The sequence below is a fragment of the Bison bison genome, unplaced genomic scaffold, assembly GCF_000754665.1.
Source record: "Bison bison bison isolate TAMUID 2011002044 unplaced genomic scaffold, Bison_UMD1.0 scf7180017861046, whole genome shotgun sequence".
Lineage (NCBI taxonomy): Eukaryota > Metazoa > Chordata > Mammalia > Artiodactyla > Bovidae > Bison > Bison bison.
In genome coordinates, this window is record NW_011491618.1 from 1799485 (window position 1) to 1815475 (window position 15991).

The window sequence follows — 15991 nt, forward strand, 5'->3', positions numbered from 1 at the left end:
AAATGGCAACCCACTCCAGTATTCTTATCTGGAAAATTCCATGGATAGAGGAGCCTGGCGGGCTACAGTCCATGGGGTCACAGAGTCGGACACGACTTAGCGAACACAACTTAGTGACTAAGCACAATTTATTGAAAACCTACTACCTTTTTGTCAGGCTGTGGGGTTTTAGGTATTGGGGATAAAAGAACAAAAGCCTGCCTTCAAGGAGTTTACCTTCTATAAACAAATTATAAAATAGAAATTATGTGAGGGGTAAGTGCTATAAAGAAAAATTAAAGGGCTGGAGAATGAGAGATGTTATTTTAGAGGAAAGTGGCCTGAGGAAAGTCATTAGGGAGATGACTTTTGGGCTGACTTGAATGAAGTGAGAGTATGTTCTGCTAATATCTATGAAATATTTCAAAGCAGTGAAAATAACAAGTACAGTAATCTTGAGGCAAAAGTATGACATGACTGGTATGAACAGGGGATTGCAAGGATGTAGGTATTCCTTATTCAGAGTGAGCCAGAGCGAGAGCGGAGGGTAAAGAGACCAGAAGTGTCCTAGCAGCTTTGTGATAAAGGATGCCATCCATAGACTGTGGTGAAGATTTGAGGTTTTGTTCTGGGAGAATTTTGAGCAAAAGAGAGACATTATCTGACTTGTTTTCTAAAAGCTTTACTCTGGTTGCTTTTTGGAGAAGAGACTTGGAGGGTTAAGAGGATAAGCTGCTGCTGCTGCTAAGTCATGTCAGTCATGTCCGACTCTGTGCAACCCCGTAGATGGCAGCCCACCAGGCTCCTGTCCCTGGGATTCTCCAGGCAAGCACACTGGAGTGGGTTGCCATTTCTTTATGCAGTGCATGAAAGTGAAAAGTGAAAGTGAAGTTGCTCAGTCCTGTCCGACTCTTCACGACCCCATGGACTGTAGCCTATCAGGCTCCTCCATCCATGGGATTTCCCAGGCAAGAGTACTGGAGTGAGGTGCTGTTGCCTTCTCCGAAGAGGATAAGCTAGGGGACCAATTAGAAGACTCTTGCTTTTACAGTAATCTTGGCTAGAGATGAAGGTGACTTGGATCAGTATGATAGTAGTAGAGATTGAAAGAAGTGGTTGGACTGTGGATATATATTTTGAAGATACAAATGACAAGATTTGCTGATAGCTTGGCTATGGAGTGAGGAAAAAGAGTGAGGTTGTCTTGAAAATTTTGGCCTTAAAAACGTCATGAATGACAAAACTACTTACTGATTTGGGAAAACTGCAGACAGAATAAGAGTAACTTTGGAGGAGAGGAGGATTGGTTTGGGGTATGTTAAATTTCAGGTGCTTATTAGACATCCAAGAGAGGATGTAGAGCAGCAATTGAATTTAAAGTCTGAAATTCCAGGGAGATGTTGGGGCAAATGGGACATCGTTTACAGCTTGATTTCTGGTGAAGGAATCAACAAAGGGTGCTGAAAAGGATGGGCTAAGATAGAACAAAAATCAGGATATGTATTTAGAAGTTTGGAAAGGAGAAGTGAGACAGAAATAGAAACTGAAAAATAATAGCCAGGAGAGTTTGATTATCAGGCTGGCCAGTGCCTCCCTGCACTCCACTATAGGCAACTGCTGATGTGCTTTATGTCATTGTAGATTAGTTTGCGTTTTCTAGAACTTTTATAAATGGAATCATACAGTGTGTTCTTTTTTTTTTTTTTTTTGCCTGACTTTGAGATTCATCCATGTTACACATATCAGTAGTTTATTGCTGAGTAGTATTCCATTGTATGAATATACCACAATTAGTTTATTCATCAACCTGATGATGGACATTTGTGTTGTTTCCAGTTTTTGACTATTACAGATAAAATTGTTGTGAACATTTATGTTCAAGTCCTTTTATAGAAATAGGGTTTTACTTCTTGCCTAGGATCAGACTGGCTGGATCATATAGTTGATATATGTTTGCATGTGTATGCTAAGTCGATTGAGTCACGTCCGACTCTTTGCAACCCTATGGACTACAGCCCACCAGGCTCCTCTGTCCATGGATTTTTCCAGGCAAGAATACTGGAGTGGGTTGCCATGCCCTCCTTCAGGGGATCTTCCCCACCCAGGGACTGAACCTGTGTCTCTTATGTCTCTTAAATTGACAGGCAGTTCTTTACAGCAAGCTCCACTGCCACTGTTTTGCAAAGTGACCAGTGTTTAGAGTACCAGCTTCTCCACATCCTCACCAGCACTAGGTATAGTCATTCCTACCCAGTGAATGTCTTTTTTTTTTTGCTTTTCAGAATCTCAGGGATCTCCTCCCATAGTCATTCTTTTTAATTTTAGCCATTGTGTTCTGTTTGTCCATTCTGTTTATGTGTTTTCTTTTTTCCATTTTCCTATAATTACTTGAACGTTCTTTAGAATTCTGGTTTGATTTATTTACAGTATTTTTGAGCACATCTGAGCCCATGTATATCTCCCCTTTAACAACTCTAATCACTCCTGGACCGAATTTACTAACTTCTCTAGCCCCTATTCTCAATGTCCAAAGAAGTTATCTTTCTTAGTGAAATCATCATTTTTCTTTTCCAACTGCCAAGAAACCTTGAAGTTCTTTTGGGGCTTTTTATTTTATTGTTTTTGGGGGTGTCGTTTTGTTTTTTTAACTTGCAGTTCATTCTGTGTATAAGATCTTAAACTCTGAAATTTCCCCCTTGATCTTTGTGAGTTTACTTTATTATTTAGTCTAATTCTGATCCCGATGATTGAGATAAGGTGCCCTCGTCCGTGTTCACATGGGACCTGTACTTTTTTCAACTCACCTGTAATGTAATTCTTAACTAGTGGTTAAAAGCCCAGAATCTGAAGTAAGACTGACTTCAGATTCTAGCTTCACCTCTTAATAACTGGGTGATCTTGGGGAAATTTTAAAACCTTTCTGGGCCTCATTTCTTCATTGTTAAATAGACCTGATCATATAATCTACCTCCAGAGATAATCCAAATAATGAGCTTTTACGTTTGGTCTCCAAAGATGCTTTTAGTTTACAGAAAAAGGCAGTAAACTTTGACTTGATCCTGTTTAGGATATAGCTGATAGGAAACTCTTCAAATATAAATAATTTGGGAGGGGATTACATAATTTATTACCATGTTGATACCAAGTAATTTTTAAAATTCTCTTTTCTAGTGTAAGACAATGTAGATTTGAAAGTTTATTTGGAAAACAGACTAAAAATAGCACGTTTGATTTCTGTCCAGTACATTTTATGTAAGCAAACATAATTTTCTTCAGTATGTGTTGTGTTGTGGGGTGGGGATAGAATCAAGAATACTTTTGAATTATGGGCTACCAAGAATTTTGCAGATTATTTAAAAAGCTATCCTAGAAAGAATATTTATTTAACAGATTGACTGGTGTGACTATATAAAGTAGTAAATTTTGGAGGAAAACAAATATATTTATATTAAATGTCAAATGCAGAATACATTCTGCAGATAAATGGGCAAACGGATAGGAATAGTTCATGAAGAAGGAGGACTATAGGGGGAATGTATCCTGCTGTATTAAAAACATACAAATTGAGATATTTTTGAAATTCCATTTTGCATCTGGCAGAGTAGCATAACAGACAGTGCTGATGGGGTTGAGGTAAAATTGTAATTCATTGCCAGGCGTTGTAAATTGCTAGAACCTTTTTAGAAACTCAAATGACTGTACAGGGCAAGAACCATGCAGATGTACATTTCTTGTGTCCTAATTCTACTACTTTCTAGATTTGTCTATAGATAAATTCAGCCAAAGCATAAAGGATATATTCAAGAAGATATTAAGTGTCAAAATACGTATAAATCTGTTGGCTTTCCTAGTTGGCAAAAAGCATTTAGTTGTTCAGCATCCCTCCCCCCATCCCCACCACCACTCATCACACATTCCCATGTCACTTTCCATTCATAGATAGAATACGGAAATGATTTTTATTTTTTCATGAAAGCCATTCACAGTTAATTGCACACTCTGACTCCTTACTCTTTAACCAAGTTTGTTTGCTGAAGCAGGGATGCCAAAGAAGACCGTGTTCTGCCTGTTGTTGTTGTTGTTGTTGTTGTTCAGTTGCTAAGCTGTGTCCTACTCTTTGCGACCCTGTGGGCTGTAGCCCTGCTGGGCTTCTCTGTCCATGGCATTTCCCAGGCAAGAATACTGGAGTGGGTCACTGTTTCCTTCTCCAGGGGATCTTCCCGGGTCAAGGATCGAACGTGCGTCTCCTGCATTGGCAGGCAGATTCTTTACTCCTGAGCCACCAGGGAAACCCTATTGTTTTGTCTGTTAGAAGAGCAAAAAAGCGGTAATGAGAAAAGGGAGTTTTAGTGGTGCAACAACATGGTGAGACCACACTTGGCAGTGACACAGTTTTGCTTAGAAATGTCAATTCCAGAACCCACAATTCTACTAGTTGACTTTTTTCTCCCCTTTCACTCCCTCCCGCTTTCCCTTTCTACCCTTCCCCACAAATTTGAGTAGTGTACTCTGATATTTAAGCCTTTCTCTTAATGCTTAGAAGGAGAGGAAAGGGATTTGGAAAAGGAAAGAGTATCGAAGGAAAAACCCACTGACAGCTCAGTAGATCCGAAGAGTGGTGATGCTGCCATTTGGTTAGGAAGCCTGTGGTTACGTTAGAAAGAAAACCACCCATCATCCATTTTATGAGATGCTGAAGTTGCAGTACTGTACACTTCGTTTATACTCAAGGTTTGGGGATAGGGTGCTGTGGCACTTATAAAACCTTTGGAAAACCAGGCTTTTAAGTGTTCAGCATTGTATAGGCCTGCAGCTTAACCAGTGTGAATGTGTGTTTCTAGTTGTGTTTAAATGACTGCTTTATTATACAGGCTTTGAAGGATTTGCCATTGATCCCCTCCCCCCAAAAAAGTTAAGATTATTGTATGAAATACTGAACTGTTGAGAAATTATTTCATAGCAATAATTGTTAAAAAGATACCCATTTGTTTTTGGTACAGATGGAAGTGTAGAGAATGAGTTTTCTAACTAACCAATGATTGCACCTTCATGATTTGGCTTATTGGAACAAATAAAATTTCAGGCTTTAAGGGAAATGCATTAGACATGGCATTTTGGAAAAATGTGAGTCTAGACCTGTGGATGTGATTCATTATGGAAACCTGGCTTACATCACCATTTAAAGATTGCTTATTATTTACTTTTGTTTTGGTTTTATAACTTGTGTATAGAGTGAGAGGAGAACTGTTGAGCTCAGTTGGACATCAGTGCTGGAAACGAGAGTTGTACTTGAAGTCCTGTGGTGAAATACTTGTGTGACTGGATTCTTCTGTATGTAAATCTTGATACTTTCACGTTATGTAGATGCCTCTGAACTTTTTTCTTCTTCATTGACCTTTTGGGAATTGTTTTGGGATTTTTTCACATATCTTACCAAAATATTTTTTATTATTTTGGACATATAATAACTTTGAACATTCAGGGTTTGTTTTACATTTTATTTATTAAATGATAGCAAATGAGGATGATTTGTGACCATGGCTATCCCAGGGTTGGCAGAACTTGATAATGAGAAGTAATTTGTCCTGTGTATATACACTAGTAATCACAGTACAGGTGCAGATGTTTTCTTTCTGTGAGCAGTCGAGTCTGTGAATCACCTCCTGTGGATATGGGTGTCCCAGTGACAGGGAGCCGGCTGTTGGGTGTTGTAAATAAACAGCTTGCTCCTAGCTGGCTGCTCCAGAGAAGAGGGCAGGAATAGAGCACGTGGGATGAAGATTTTCTCAATGCCTATAATGACCCAGCTTAAATTCATTGAGATTTTCTGCTGTGGCTTTTTCGTATAGATGCCAGAGTTCATCTGTTTCAGATTTTCACAAATGATTCATCTTCCTGTCATATTTTCTTAGACTACAGTGAGTAAAGCATCTTCGAGTCACTTTTAGGTATTTTCTCCTACCATGATGTATTGGAGAAGAGAAGAGTGATATTCAAGCTCAGTCCTGTTTCCATCTCGTGCTGATTGATTCCTGTGGTACATGGAACTGATTGATTCCTGTGGTACTGTACCACTGTTTCTCCCTGAAAATGGCATTCTGGTGATTTACTGTTTTCTGTGGGAGAAAACTTATGGCCTTCTCTTCTGTTTCTCTTCCAGAGAAAATCTGGAAAAGTTGTAAACAAAGCATCATTTCTCTAAGAAAATTTTGGATAGCAGAAATTCTGGATAACAGGTAAAAAGAGTATTTAAATTTCTTTGATGATGCTGATAATCAACTGTAATCTGCAGAAGTAAACCAAGAGAGGAAAGAGGAGAAGAGCTAGGTGTGCTTTGTGTCAGGGGTTGAATTAGGGACTTTACATATATTATCTTGTTTAGATGGTTTTTACCAAGATTCTGAACATAGATCTAAGAATCTCAGAATAAAACTAGCTTTGAAATGCTGTTTTAAGTAGATTTACCTATTGATTGGATTTTCTGTCTGCAGGCATTTTTTAACATCAACCATAAATTAAATACAGAAGTATAATACAGAATGCTAGAATCTGCTATGTGATGCACCCTAGCTAAGGCTTCTGAGTTTCTGTCTTTTATTCTAGTTCTTGATCTTTGCCAGTTATTAATATTTGCAGCGATACCATCTCCTTAATTCTTTTTAATACTTTGTTACCAGATCCAGTATTTAAGTTTGCTAGTAAGGTACCTCTTCACAGTGGAGTCCAGCTCAAGCGTCCCCATTGTGTTCTCAGTGGCAGTCTTACTGTGGCTGAACAGGTGTACCTTTGTCCTCTTCCCTCTATCTCACAAAATTCAGGAAGTCTAAGAAATAACACTATATGTAAAACATCTAGTATAAGTATATTAATTCTTAAATATACATTTAAGAATTGTATTCCAAATGACAGCTACAATTTTACCTTTTAAACTAGAGAAGACATGAAAAGAAATCAGACTTCCCTAAGACCCTGTCAGCATAAACCAGTGCTCACAGACTGAGGTGAACGGCCCTTCCTGATGGTGGTGTGGCGCGTGAGGCGCTGTTTATTCTGTCATCTAGTATGAGCCTTGAAGTTAGATTTCACGTATGTAGAGAAGTAGTTTCTAAAGATCAATAAAAAAGATAAGATTTTAATATTTGCTGATCTTCCTTTGGTCTTTTTCATTTTTGTCAGGGCGGACCAGTTTAGTCACCATGAGTTGGAGCTTCCTCACTCGCCTACTAGAGGAGATCCACAACCACTCCACATTTGTAGGGAAGATCTGGCTCACGGTATTGATTGTCTTCCGGATCGTCCTTACAGCCGTAGGAGGAGAATCCATCTATTACGACGAGCAAAGCAAATTTGTGTGCAACACAGAGCAGCCAGGCTGCGAGAACGTCTGCTATGACGCCTTTGCACCCCTGTCTCACGTGCGCTTCTGGGTGTTCCAGATCATCCTGGTGGCCACCCCCTCGGTCATGTACCTGGGCTATGCCATTCATAAGATTGCCAAGATGGAGCACGGTGACGCAGACAAGAAGGCCGCTCGCAGCAAGCCCTACGCGATGCGCTGGAAACAGCACCGGGCTCTGGAAGAAACGGAAGAGGACCATGAAGAGGATCCCATGATGTATCCAGAAATGGAATTAGAAAGTGAGAAAGAAAATAAAGATCAGAACCAATCTAAACCTAAGCATGATGGCCGGCGGCGGATCCGGGAGGATGGGCTCATGAAGATCTATGTGCTGCAGCTGCTGGCCAGGACCGTGTTCGAGGTGGGTTTCCTGGTTGGGCAGTATTTCCTGTACGGCTTCCAAGTCCACCCATTTTATGTGTGCAGCAGACTCCCTTGCCCTCATAAGATAGACTGCTTTATTTCTAGACCCACTGAAAAGACCATCTTTCTTCTGATAATGTATGGTGTTACAGGCCTTTGCCTATTGCTTAACATTTGGGAGATGCTTCATTTAGGATTTGGGACGATTCGAGACTCGCTAAACAGTAAAAGGAGGGAACTGGAAGATCCGGGTGCTTATAATTATCCTTTCACTTGGAATACGCCATCTGCTCCCCCTGGCTATAACATTGCCGTCAAACCAGATCAAATCCAGTACACCGAACTGTCCAACGCTAAGATTGCCTACAAGCAAAACAAGGCCAACATCGCCCAGGAACAGCAGTACGGCAGCCATGAGGACAACCTCCCACCCGACCTGGAGACTCTGCAGAGGGAAATCAGAATGGCTCAGGAACGCCTGGATCTGGCCATCCAGGCCTACAATCACCAAAACAACCCCCATGGTTCCCGGGAAAAAAAAGCCAAAGTGGGGTCCAAAGCTGGGTCCAACAAAAGCAGTGCTAGTAGCAAATCAGGGGATGGGAAGACCTCCGTCTGGATTTAATCCTGGCTGGGCTTAAAGCTTGTGCTTTCATAGTTCATGGTAAGCGGCGGCTCATTGAATAATGACTTCCGTTGAGTAAACATTTGGCTCTGCTTATCTTCAGGGATGCTGTTGGCTCATGATCCAAGCTCAGGGGACTCTGAAGGTGGGGCTGGGACAAGGGGGAGAGAACGGGAAACACAGCGTTCCTGGATATGAGTTCCAGCAATAATACAGTTGCAGAACTTTACATTTGTGTCTTCCAGATCTGGAAAAGAACAGATATATTTAAATCATTCTTGTTGAACGGTTTTTGTATGTACAGTATTATGGTACTTTTTTTTTTTTTTTTTTAGTATGAGAACTTTTTTTTGTATTTGTACATTGGACCACTGTAGTTATACTTTTATATTAAAGGGGAAAAAAATCCTTAAGGTAATGCCTATTAGGCTAGTGTTATTACTTTGTTCAGCAAACTCTACCCGGGGTTTAAAGTTTTAATAGATGCTATACACCTAATAAAAAGTGCCTCTCGTGTTACAGGGACGATTTCAGATATGTGAGGAGCTGAAGGGGGATGAGTCAGTTCTTAGCCTCAGAGAGGAAGTCCACGGTAGAAGGAGATCTCTCTCTGACTTGAGAAATCTTTGAATCTTATTCATATGCCCAGAGTTGTATCTAGTCTTTGAAAAGCTATTTTTGTTTCAAGTGATTCACTGCAGGAGTCCTTTAAATACCAAGCTTTGCTTTGATGGTGTGTATGTAACGTCAGTTGTTTCAAAAGTCTGATGCACAAAGGTGCCCTCAACCAGTAGCAGTGTGGAGACTGCGGCTAGAACTGTTCTGAGATTCCTCTATCACCAAGCAAAGCCATGCCTAGAAAATAAGCCCTGATGTTTAGTTGTGGGCCTGTCTGATTTGCCTTAAATCTGAATCAAAAAACCTGCCTCTGGTTTCTTAAGATGCCAGTGTTGAATATTTTCTTTATATGTTAACAATAAAAATACGAAAATTCCCTTCTAGGCTAAAAATTAATCAAAGCCATTTATACTGCATGTGGCAGAAGGCCTAAGTTCAACTTCCTTCTTATCATTTACCATGGAATTTTTATAATTTACCTACTTCTGCCAAAGTGGGTTTCTGCCCAGAAGACTAGTTCAGACCTGGGAGTCTATCTGTAAATAGTCTGAAAGAGAATTTCAGTATTTATTCAGTATAGGCATATCTGTTTGTCAGTGACAAGCATTCATGTTCACATAACACCCATAATTTGCAGTATATTTAACTGCCATTTTCAACCTTCTGTTGGATAACTTTGTTCTCTCTGTCATGTTCACATCATTTGTCTTACAGTTTAAGAGCTTCTGAGTAAGAGCTTGGTAAAGATTTAAAGGAAGGAGATTTTGCTTCACTAGGGAGCATTTCATTTGGGACCTCTCACTCTTCTCTAACAGAAAGTTAATTGCAAGCCACCTGTAACTTTGAAATTCCAAGAGTGGGTTTTATTTTTTTGCTCTTAATTTTTAAGTGTCAGTTCTTTGTTATTTAGGAGGGTCTTAGAACAGCATCCTGTGTATAGTTCTTTTTTCTTTGTTCTCCATTTCTCCCCTTCCCCCCAAAAAAATTCAGTTGAAAATTTAAGCTTATCTTCTAGCCATGCATTTACATTTATTTTGCTTTTTTTAATCTGTAAATTTTACCCAAGAGAAGCTCCTCAGGATCTCTAAACACTTGAGCAAAAGGTCAACTCCAGTGAGACTGAAGGGAAAATTTCAGAAAATGACTTATATGTGTATATATCCTGGATAATTACCAGATCTGCAAGTTTCCTTCAAACAAAGTGTTGCTAAAGAATTTCAAGTAATCATTCTAAAACAGGCAAGATTTTAAATTATTCAGGCTGGCTAAGATAAAGAACTACCAATAATTCTTATGTCAGTAGAACTTCATGCAGACTTCTGAACTAAAGGACAGAAAAAAATACACGTAGGTTCATGTCCATCTATTCAGAGCCTGAGGGAGAATAGAGTGGTTTTGCCATTGGGAGGGTTGGGAATTTGAATGATAGGAGAGGGACGGAGTCAAGCAGAAATGCCAGGCAGACATTCGGCGCCAGAGGCATCCACTTAGTTTCTACAGGCAGGGCCTCCGGTGTTTCATCTTGGCTTGTTCTGATGAGAATGTTATCTTTTGTGTCTGGATAATTCTTCAACTTCCTCAAGTACATAGAAAGATATTCTGGGTCACCTTCACATGTGTTCAAATCTATTTTTATTCTCTCACTAAAGTTCTAATTATGACATAGATTTCCCAACTCTGACTGCTTCCTTAGTCCATTTCTTTTAGCCTTTGAACATACAAATTTGCCAAAACCATTCTCACCTAATAACATGTCAATGGACCTACATTAAGAAAATGGCCCTTTCAATGTCTGGCTTAACCCACTGAGTGAATAAAAATATTGTTCCAGTTACTATTCTGGAACTTGCAAGTGTTTGTATAAACAGCATTTTTTTTTTCCTATCAAAATCACATTCCTTTGAATTGCTGTATAAGACATGCTGTCTTATGACATGCTTCTCCAAATAGTAGTTGAGTGCTTAGTCCTTCACATACTATAATCAGGATATGGTCAACAACATGTTTATATTCCGTAATATACCATCATTTATTCAGATGTGTGTCCTTTATAAAGCAAACAGGCTTTTTTCCCTTAGTTCAAATTTGAGGGACGAATTAGATAGCATTTTCCTCTAAAGAAATGTTAATGTTCATTTTGTGGCTTCCTTTTGCTTTCTGCCTTAGTTTTGCTAGCTTCTATTTTGTTCATTTAAAACCACAGGCGTGTTATTTCATTAGAAGTCAGTTTTTCTGGGGATTCTCCTTGACTAACATCTATAGAATTACTTTTGATAAAGATGAACTTTGTCATCTAAAATGGTTCTCACAGGTTAGAACTCCCACATATCTGTCTTTAAAAGGACACCTATGTCTTTGAAAAGAAAAATGTCATCATTAGGTACCTTAACTGTCATTTCTTTGTGGTATGAAACTAAGCAATTCCCTTTACTTTTCCAAGTTCCAGTAGCCACCTACCTCTCAGAAGTGTTACGGAGTAGTTAGAGAAAGCCTCTGGTGAAAAGTATTAAAAGACCAACTGTTGGTCATTGTCTGAGCTTGAAGCTTCAAAAAAATCATTGAAAGAACTATATGATATAGTAAGAAGTCCTTCGGTGCTCTTTATCACAGGAATCAGTTGTTGAAAACACTGAACTTGCTCTAGCAGCTTATTCCGAGAATGGACTTAAATGTTATTCCTATTAGTCATACCTATGGTTTACCCGTTAAGCTTATAAATGTCCTGGCTTTGTGTTTTCCATCTCATTTATGGGACTGTACACTTCTAAAAATAATACCTATAGTTGAGGATAAATTTTTGGCCAGGCAGTGTTTGGTAAAAGGCAAGTATGTTATACTTGAACCTACTTCAAGAAATGCCTTTTATAAAGCAAAGGTCTTTCCTGACTGTGAAGTAAAGTACCTGAAGTCAGAGATACCCAGTTGCTGGTCATTTTGCTTGGAAGGTTCCAGATATTGATTTTATCTTCATAAAATCATGTAATTTCATGAAGAGTCTTACCACCTAAAAATAAGCTCCTGCACTTATACAGTGCTGAGTTTGGAAATAAAATTTCAACTCACCTACGTATCATAAATCTGTAATAATTCACAGTCACCATCAAATGTTAGAATCATTAGGTTGACTTGCATACTTGTCACTCATTCTGGCCATATATCATGGAGAGTTTAAAAGATTTTATTTGTTGTCTCTAATGCAGTTGTGTTGTTTTTGTTTTTAATAATGGTGTTGAGTTTGGTTCATGCACATTCCATGTTAAGAATCATACTTTTAAAAGAAGCAATCCATGTATTCCAAAATGCAGGAGTCCAAACAGAAGAAAGCCCTACCCCTGTACAAAGTCTCTACAGAAATGAAAGAAGTAAGAGTTCTGCATTTCAGGCTTGGCTTGTTGAACCAGCAAAGACATTTGGCTATAATATGCTTCCAAGACCAGAAGTGTTTTTCTTCATTATACTCTCAATTGTGTTCTCGTCAATAAATCTCTTACAGAAGTCTCTACCTCAGGCACTGTTAGATATGATTAGTGTATTGATACTGAAAAACTTAGCTAGGACTTCAAACTCTTAAAGGTAATTTAAAATTCAACTGTTAACTAGCAGTTTAACGTCATGTAATGTTCAGTTTGGATACTGTATGAACAACTAAGGAGTTATCCATTCTAGTGCCAAAGATTACTGGTTACTAATTTCATTCTGTACAGTTAATGTAAAACTTTACACAGTGGGGACAGACTCCTCTCAGGGCCTTGTCTCTAGGAAGGTTTTTGTTGGTTCTGAATGTTTGTCATTTCCAAATACAGTTTAGAAGATTCATATGTGGTCTGTGCATCTTTTTCGAAACTTGAAAACTCAACTGCCAGGACGTGTCATTTTGAGGATTTTTACCCCATCCTTTGTATAACATAGTGCCCGAGAGCTTAATGGTTTACACAGGAAACCTGATACGGAAATCTCTTCCAGTACATTCACCTGTAAGTTGATCTCAGTGGGAATGCAGGAGCAGGAAATTTTCAAAGTAGAGGCTTGGACTCAAAAGGTACCACCTGATTTTTCATAGCTGTGTTGGAATTCCTCTGGGATTGCTGTGGCTGAAAGAGTTTGGCATGTTTGTGGCACCTCCATCTGGGGAGGGTAGATGACCTTGAGAGGGTGGGGGTACGGGGGAACACGCCCCTGGGAACAAACCACATCTCTGGCTCCCCTTGGTTCTGGACTCCTGGAGAAGAGTGCCTTCTGAGAGGGATGCCTGTCACAGATGTAGACCAGTCTTGGTGTGACTCATCCACTCTTTGAGAAGAGAATGGTGTGGGGGAGGGCTGAGGAGAGGGTAGCCTTTACTGCAACAATGCCCTCTGTTCCCCCAGACACAGAATCGCTGACAGACTGACAGAACAGGTCATGCATTGAGCGCACCCTCAGCAGCACAGATTGTAAACTGGTCAGCCAACCATATTTGGTAATAAACGTGTGAGCCATTTGAAAGCTGTTAGAGCTGCTAGTTTGGAAAGAGGTTTCTTCAGCAGATTTGCCATCAGAACAGAGACTAGTACCTGGAAACGGTGTTGCATCCAAGTTAAAATTGGTTTTATTTGCCATGCAGAGTTTAAAATAGTTTTTCTAAGGTTTTGAGGGCTTATACCAGTCTTAACATGTAAGACTGTTTTAGGGTTGGAAGCATATTACCCAGGAGCGCAGAGCATACAGAGGTTGAGGCAGAACCGAGAACAGACCTGGGTCTGCACACTGATTGCCCAGTGGCTCCATCCAGCATCCTTTGGTCTTTTCCTGGAGAAGTGCAGAAGCCGCTGTTGGTGGGGCTGTCGTGGTGGCTGGGGGTGGACCGTGCTTGGTGGACCTCACTGTCTTCACAGCATTTTTTCCTAAATGTGACCACTGGACCACCTCTGAAGAAGTAACAGGGAATGCCTGTTCAGATGTTGGCTCCTTGGACCCATCAGGCTCAAATAGTCAGAATTGAAAAGTTTTCCAGGTGATTTTTTTTAAAGAATCTTTTATTAAGGTATAATTTAAACAATGTAAAATTCATCCTTTGAGCATGTAGTTACAGATGCGTGCATTGAGTAAGCTACTACTGGAAGATACAGAAGTTAACATTTTCCAAAATTCTCTATAGGTGATTCTTATGTATATTAAGGTGTGAGAACCGCTTATCTTAGGAAAACAATATAAACATGAAGTGTGTGCCAGAATAAAAGGGAGAAGGGGATTGATTTGAGTCATCACTGTTCAAGGAGGTTTAAACCAGACAGACCACATGAATGTCATCTTGTGTCAGCTCAGAACGATGGCTGTCTGGAGTGGAGGACTGGAGATGACTCAGAAACTGGAATCAGCTGAATAATCCATAAGTGATTTGGGAGAGGGGCAGGGGCTACCAGGAAGAATGCTATCTCCAGCTAGATGTTTAAGCATGTTTTCTAAATTTTTATTGGAGTGTAGTTGACTTACAATGTTTTGTTTCTGCTGTAGAGCAAAGTGAATCCGTTATATATATATGTGTGTGTGTGTGTATATACTTTTTTTTTTTTTTTTTAAGATTCTTTTCCCATATAGGTCACTATAGAGAACTGAGAGGGCTTCTCAGGTGGCTGAGTGGTAAAGAATCCACTTGCCAATGCAGGTGACATGAGTTTGATTCTTAAGTCAGGAAGATCCCCTGCAGAAGGAAACAGCAACCCACTTCAGTATTCTTGGCTGGGAAATCCCATAGACAGAGGAGCCTGATGGGCTACATTTCATGTGGTTGCCAAAGAGTCGGACATGACTTAGCAACTAAAACAAGAGTATTGAGAAGAGTTTTCTATGTTGTGCAGTAGGTCCTTGTTAGTTATCTATATAGTGTAGTGTGTATATGTCAATCCTAATCTCCCAATTTAAACCCCTCCCCACCTCCACAAAGCATAAGTTTTCAAAACATCTTCTAGTAGGCATTCCGGACTTGCACTTTATCACTATGACTAGACCCAGAACCGTCCCACCTTGTATGTGAACAAGTTGGTACCACTGCTTCGGAGTTTCTCCACCCTACATTTTATGACTTCTTTGAGGAAAGTAGAAACAGGAAGTGACTCAGGTTGGAAAACAAAAGAGAAAAGAGATGATGGTGACAGGCATCTGCTGTCAGTTAGTTTTCTCTCCTGCCTTCTCAATTCCAAGGAAGTGCACAGCATTTCCTTGCTGTGCCCTTGACGTGCTGTGCCTACTTTCACTGAGATTTGAGGATTGTGAAAAAAGCCCATGGAAGCCCACTGCTAGAGCCTCGAGGAAAAGCTGACCGGATTCGCTCTTTACCCTCGGCCGAAGCTTCCACAAGTATCCTTGTCTGCTCTGCGGGGCCATCACGCAGGGTATGGCTGGCTGACAGCCTTAAACTCCAGGCAAGGAAGAGCCAAGCAACTGTTCATAACCGATTTCAGTGCATAGCCAGTGACCTGAATGGGACCTGACCATGGGGAAAAATGATACAGAACTAGATTGCTTTTTTCAATTTTATTTTTAGTTTGTGTAGTCAGTCCGGTGAAAGTGAAATTTTATCTTTGCTCTGGAAACACTGAAAAACACTGACAGGGAGCTCCTTCGGCCTGGCCCATTTTCCGGAAAGCGTGTTGCAGCTGTGGCTTCTGCCCAGTGGGCAGAGACTGATGTTTGATCCTGGACCCAGGTGCTGCTGAGAGCGAGGACAGGTCTCAGCCTGACTGCAGAACCCTCTGCACAAGGATTGGGACTCCTTAAGACACTTTTAATGCCAAAAGCCATGGAAACAGGGTGAGTGTGAATTGTCAAAGAATTGTACTCCACATTCAGATGGGAAAATAATCACAGACAAGGGAGCTATAGCCTTTGAACCAGCTGTAATTACAGACCAACTTGTGTTGAGTTCCAGTGATCTGCTTTGGGGTCTTGTTGACCCAGAAGAGACAGAGTGTGGAGTGGGGGCTGCTTTTCCTTTATGTTAATTGACCCTAGGCAATGAGCAGCCACTC

At 40.2% G+C, this 15991-nt stretch overlaps 1 protein-coding gene across 9 annotated transcripts in view; it reads left to right on the forward strand.

Annotated features, from left to right (window-relative positions):
- Nucleotides 1-12840, forward strand: part of GJC1 (gap junction protein, gamma 1, 45kDa) — a 33131-nt gene extending 20291 nt beyond the window's left edge. For 6 of the 9 annotated variants that reach the window (XM_010832430.1, XM_010832435.1, XM_010832436.1 and 3 more), the window contains one exon: nucleotides 7156-12840. In XM_010832430.1, coding sequence (XP_010830732.1) covers nucleotides 7156-8366 — 1211 coding nt within the window. In that variant the 3' untranslated portion in view covers nucleotides 8367-12840. Of the gene's footprint in view, nucleotides 1-6139; nucleotides 6216-7155 lie in introns of all 9 variants that reach the window. The other 3 variants (XM_010832432.1, XM_010832434.1, XM_010832433.1) reach the window with 1 other exon arrangement.
- The last annotated feature ends 3151 nt before the right edge of the window (nucleotides 12841-15991 follow it).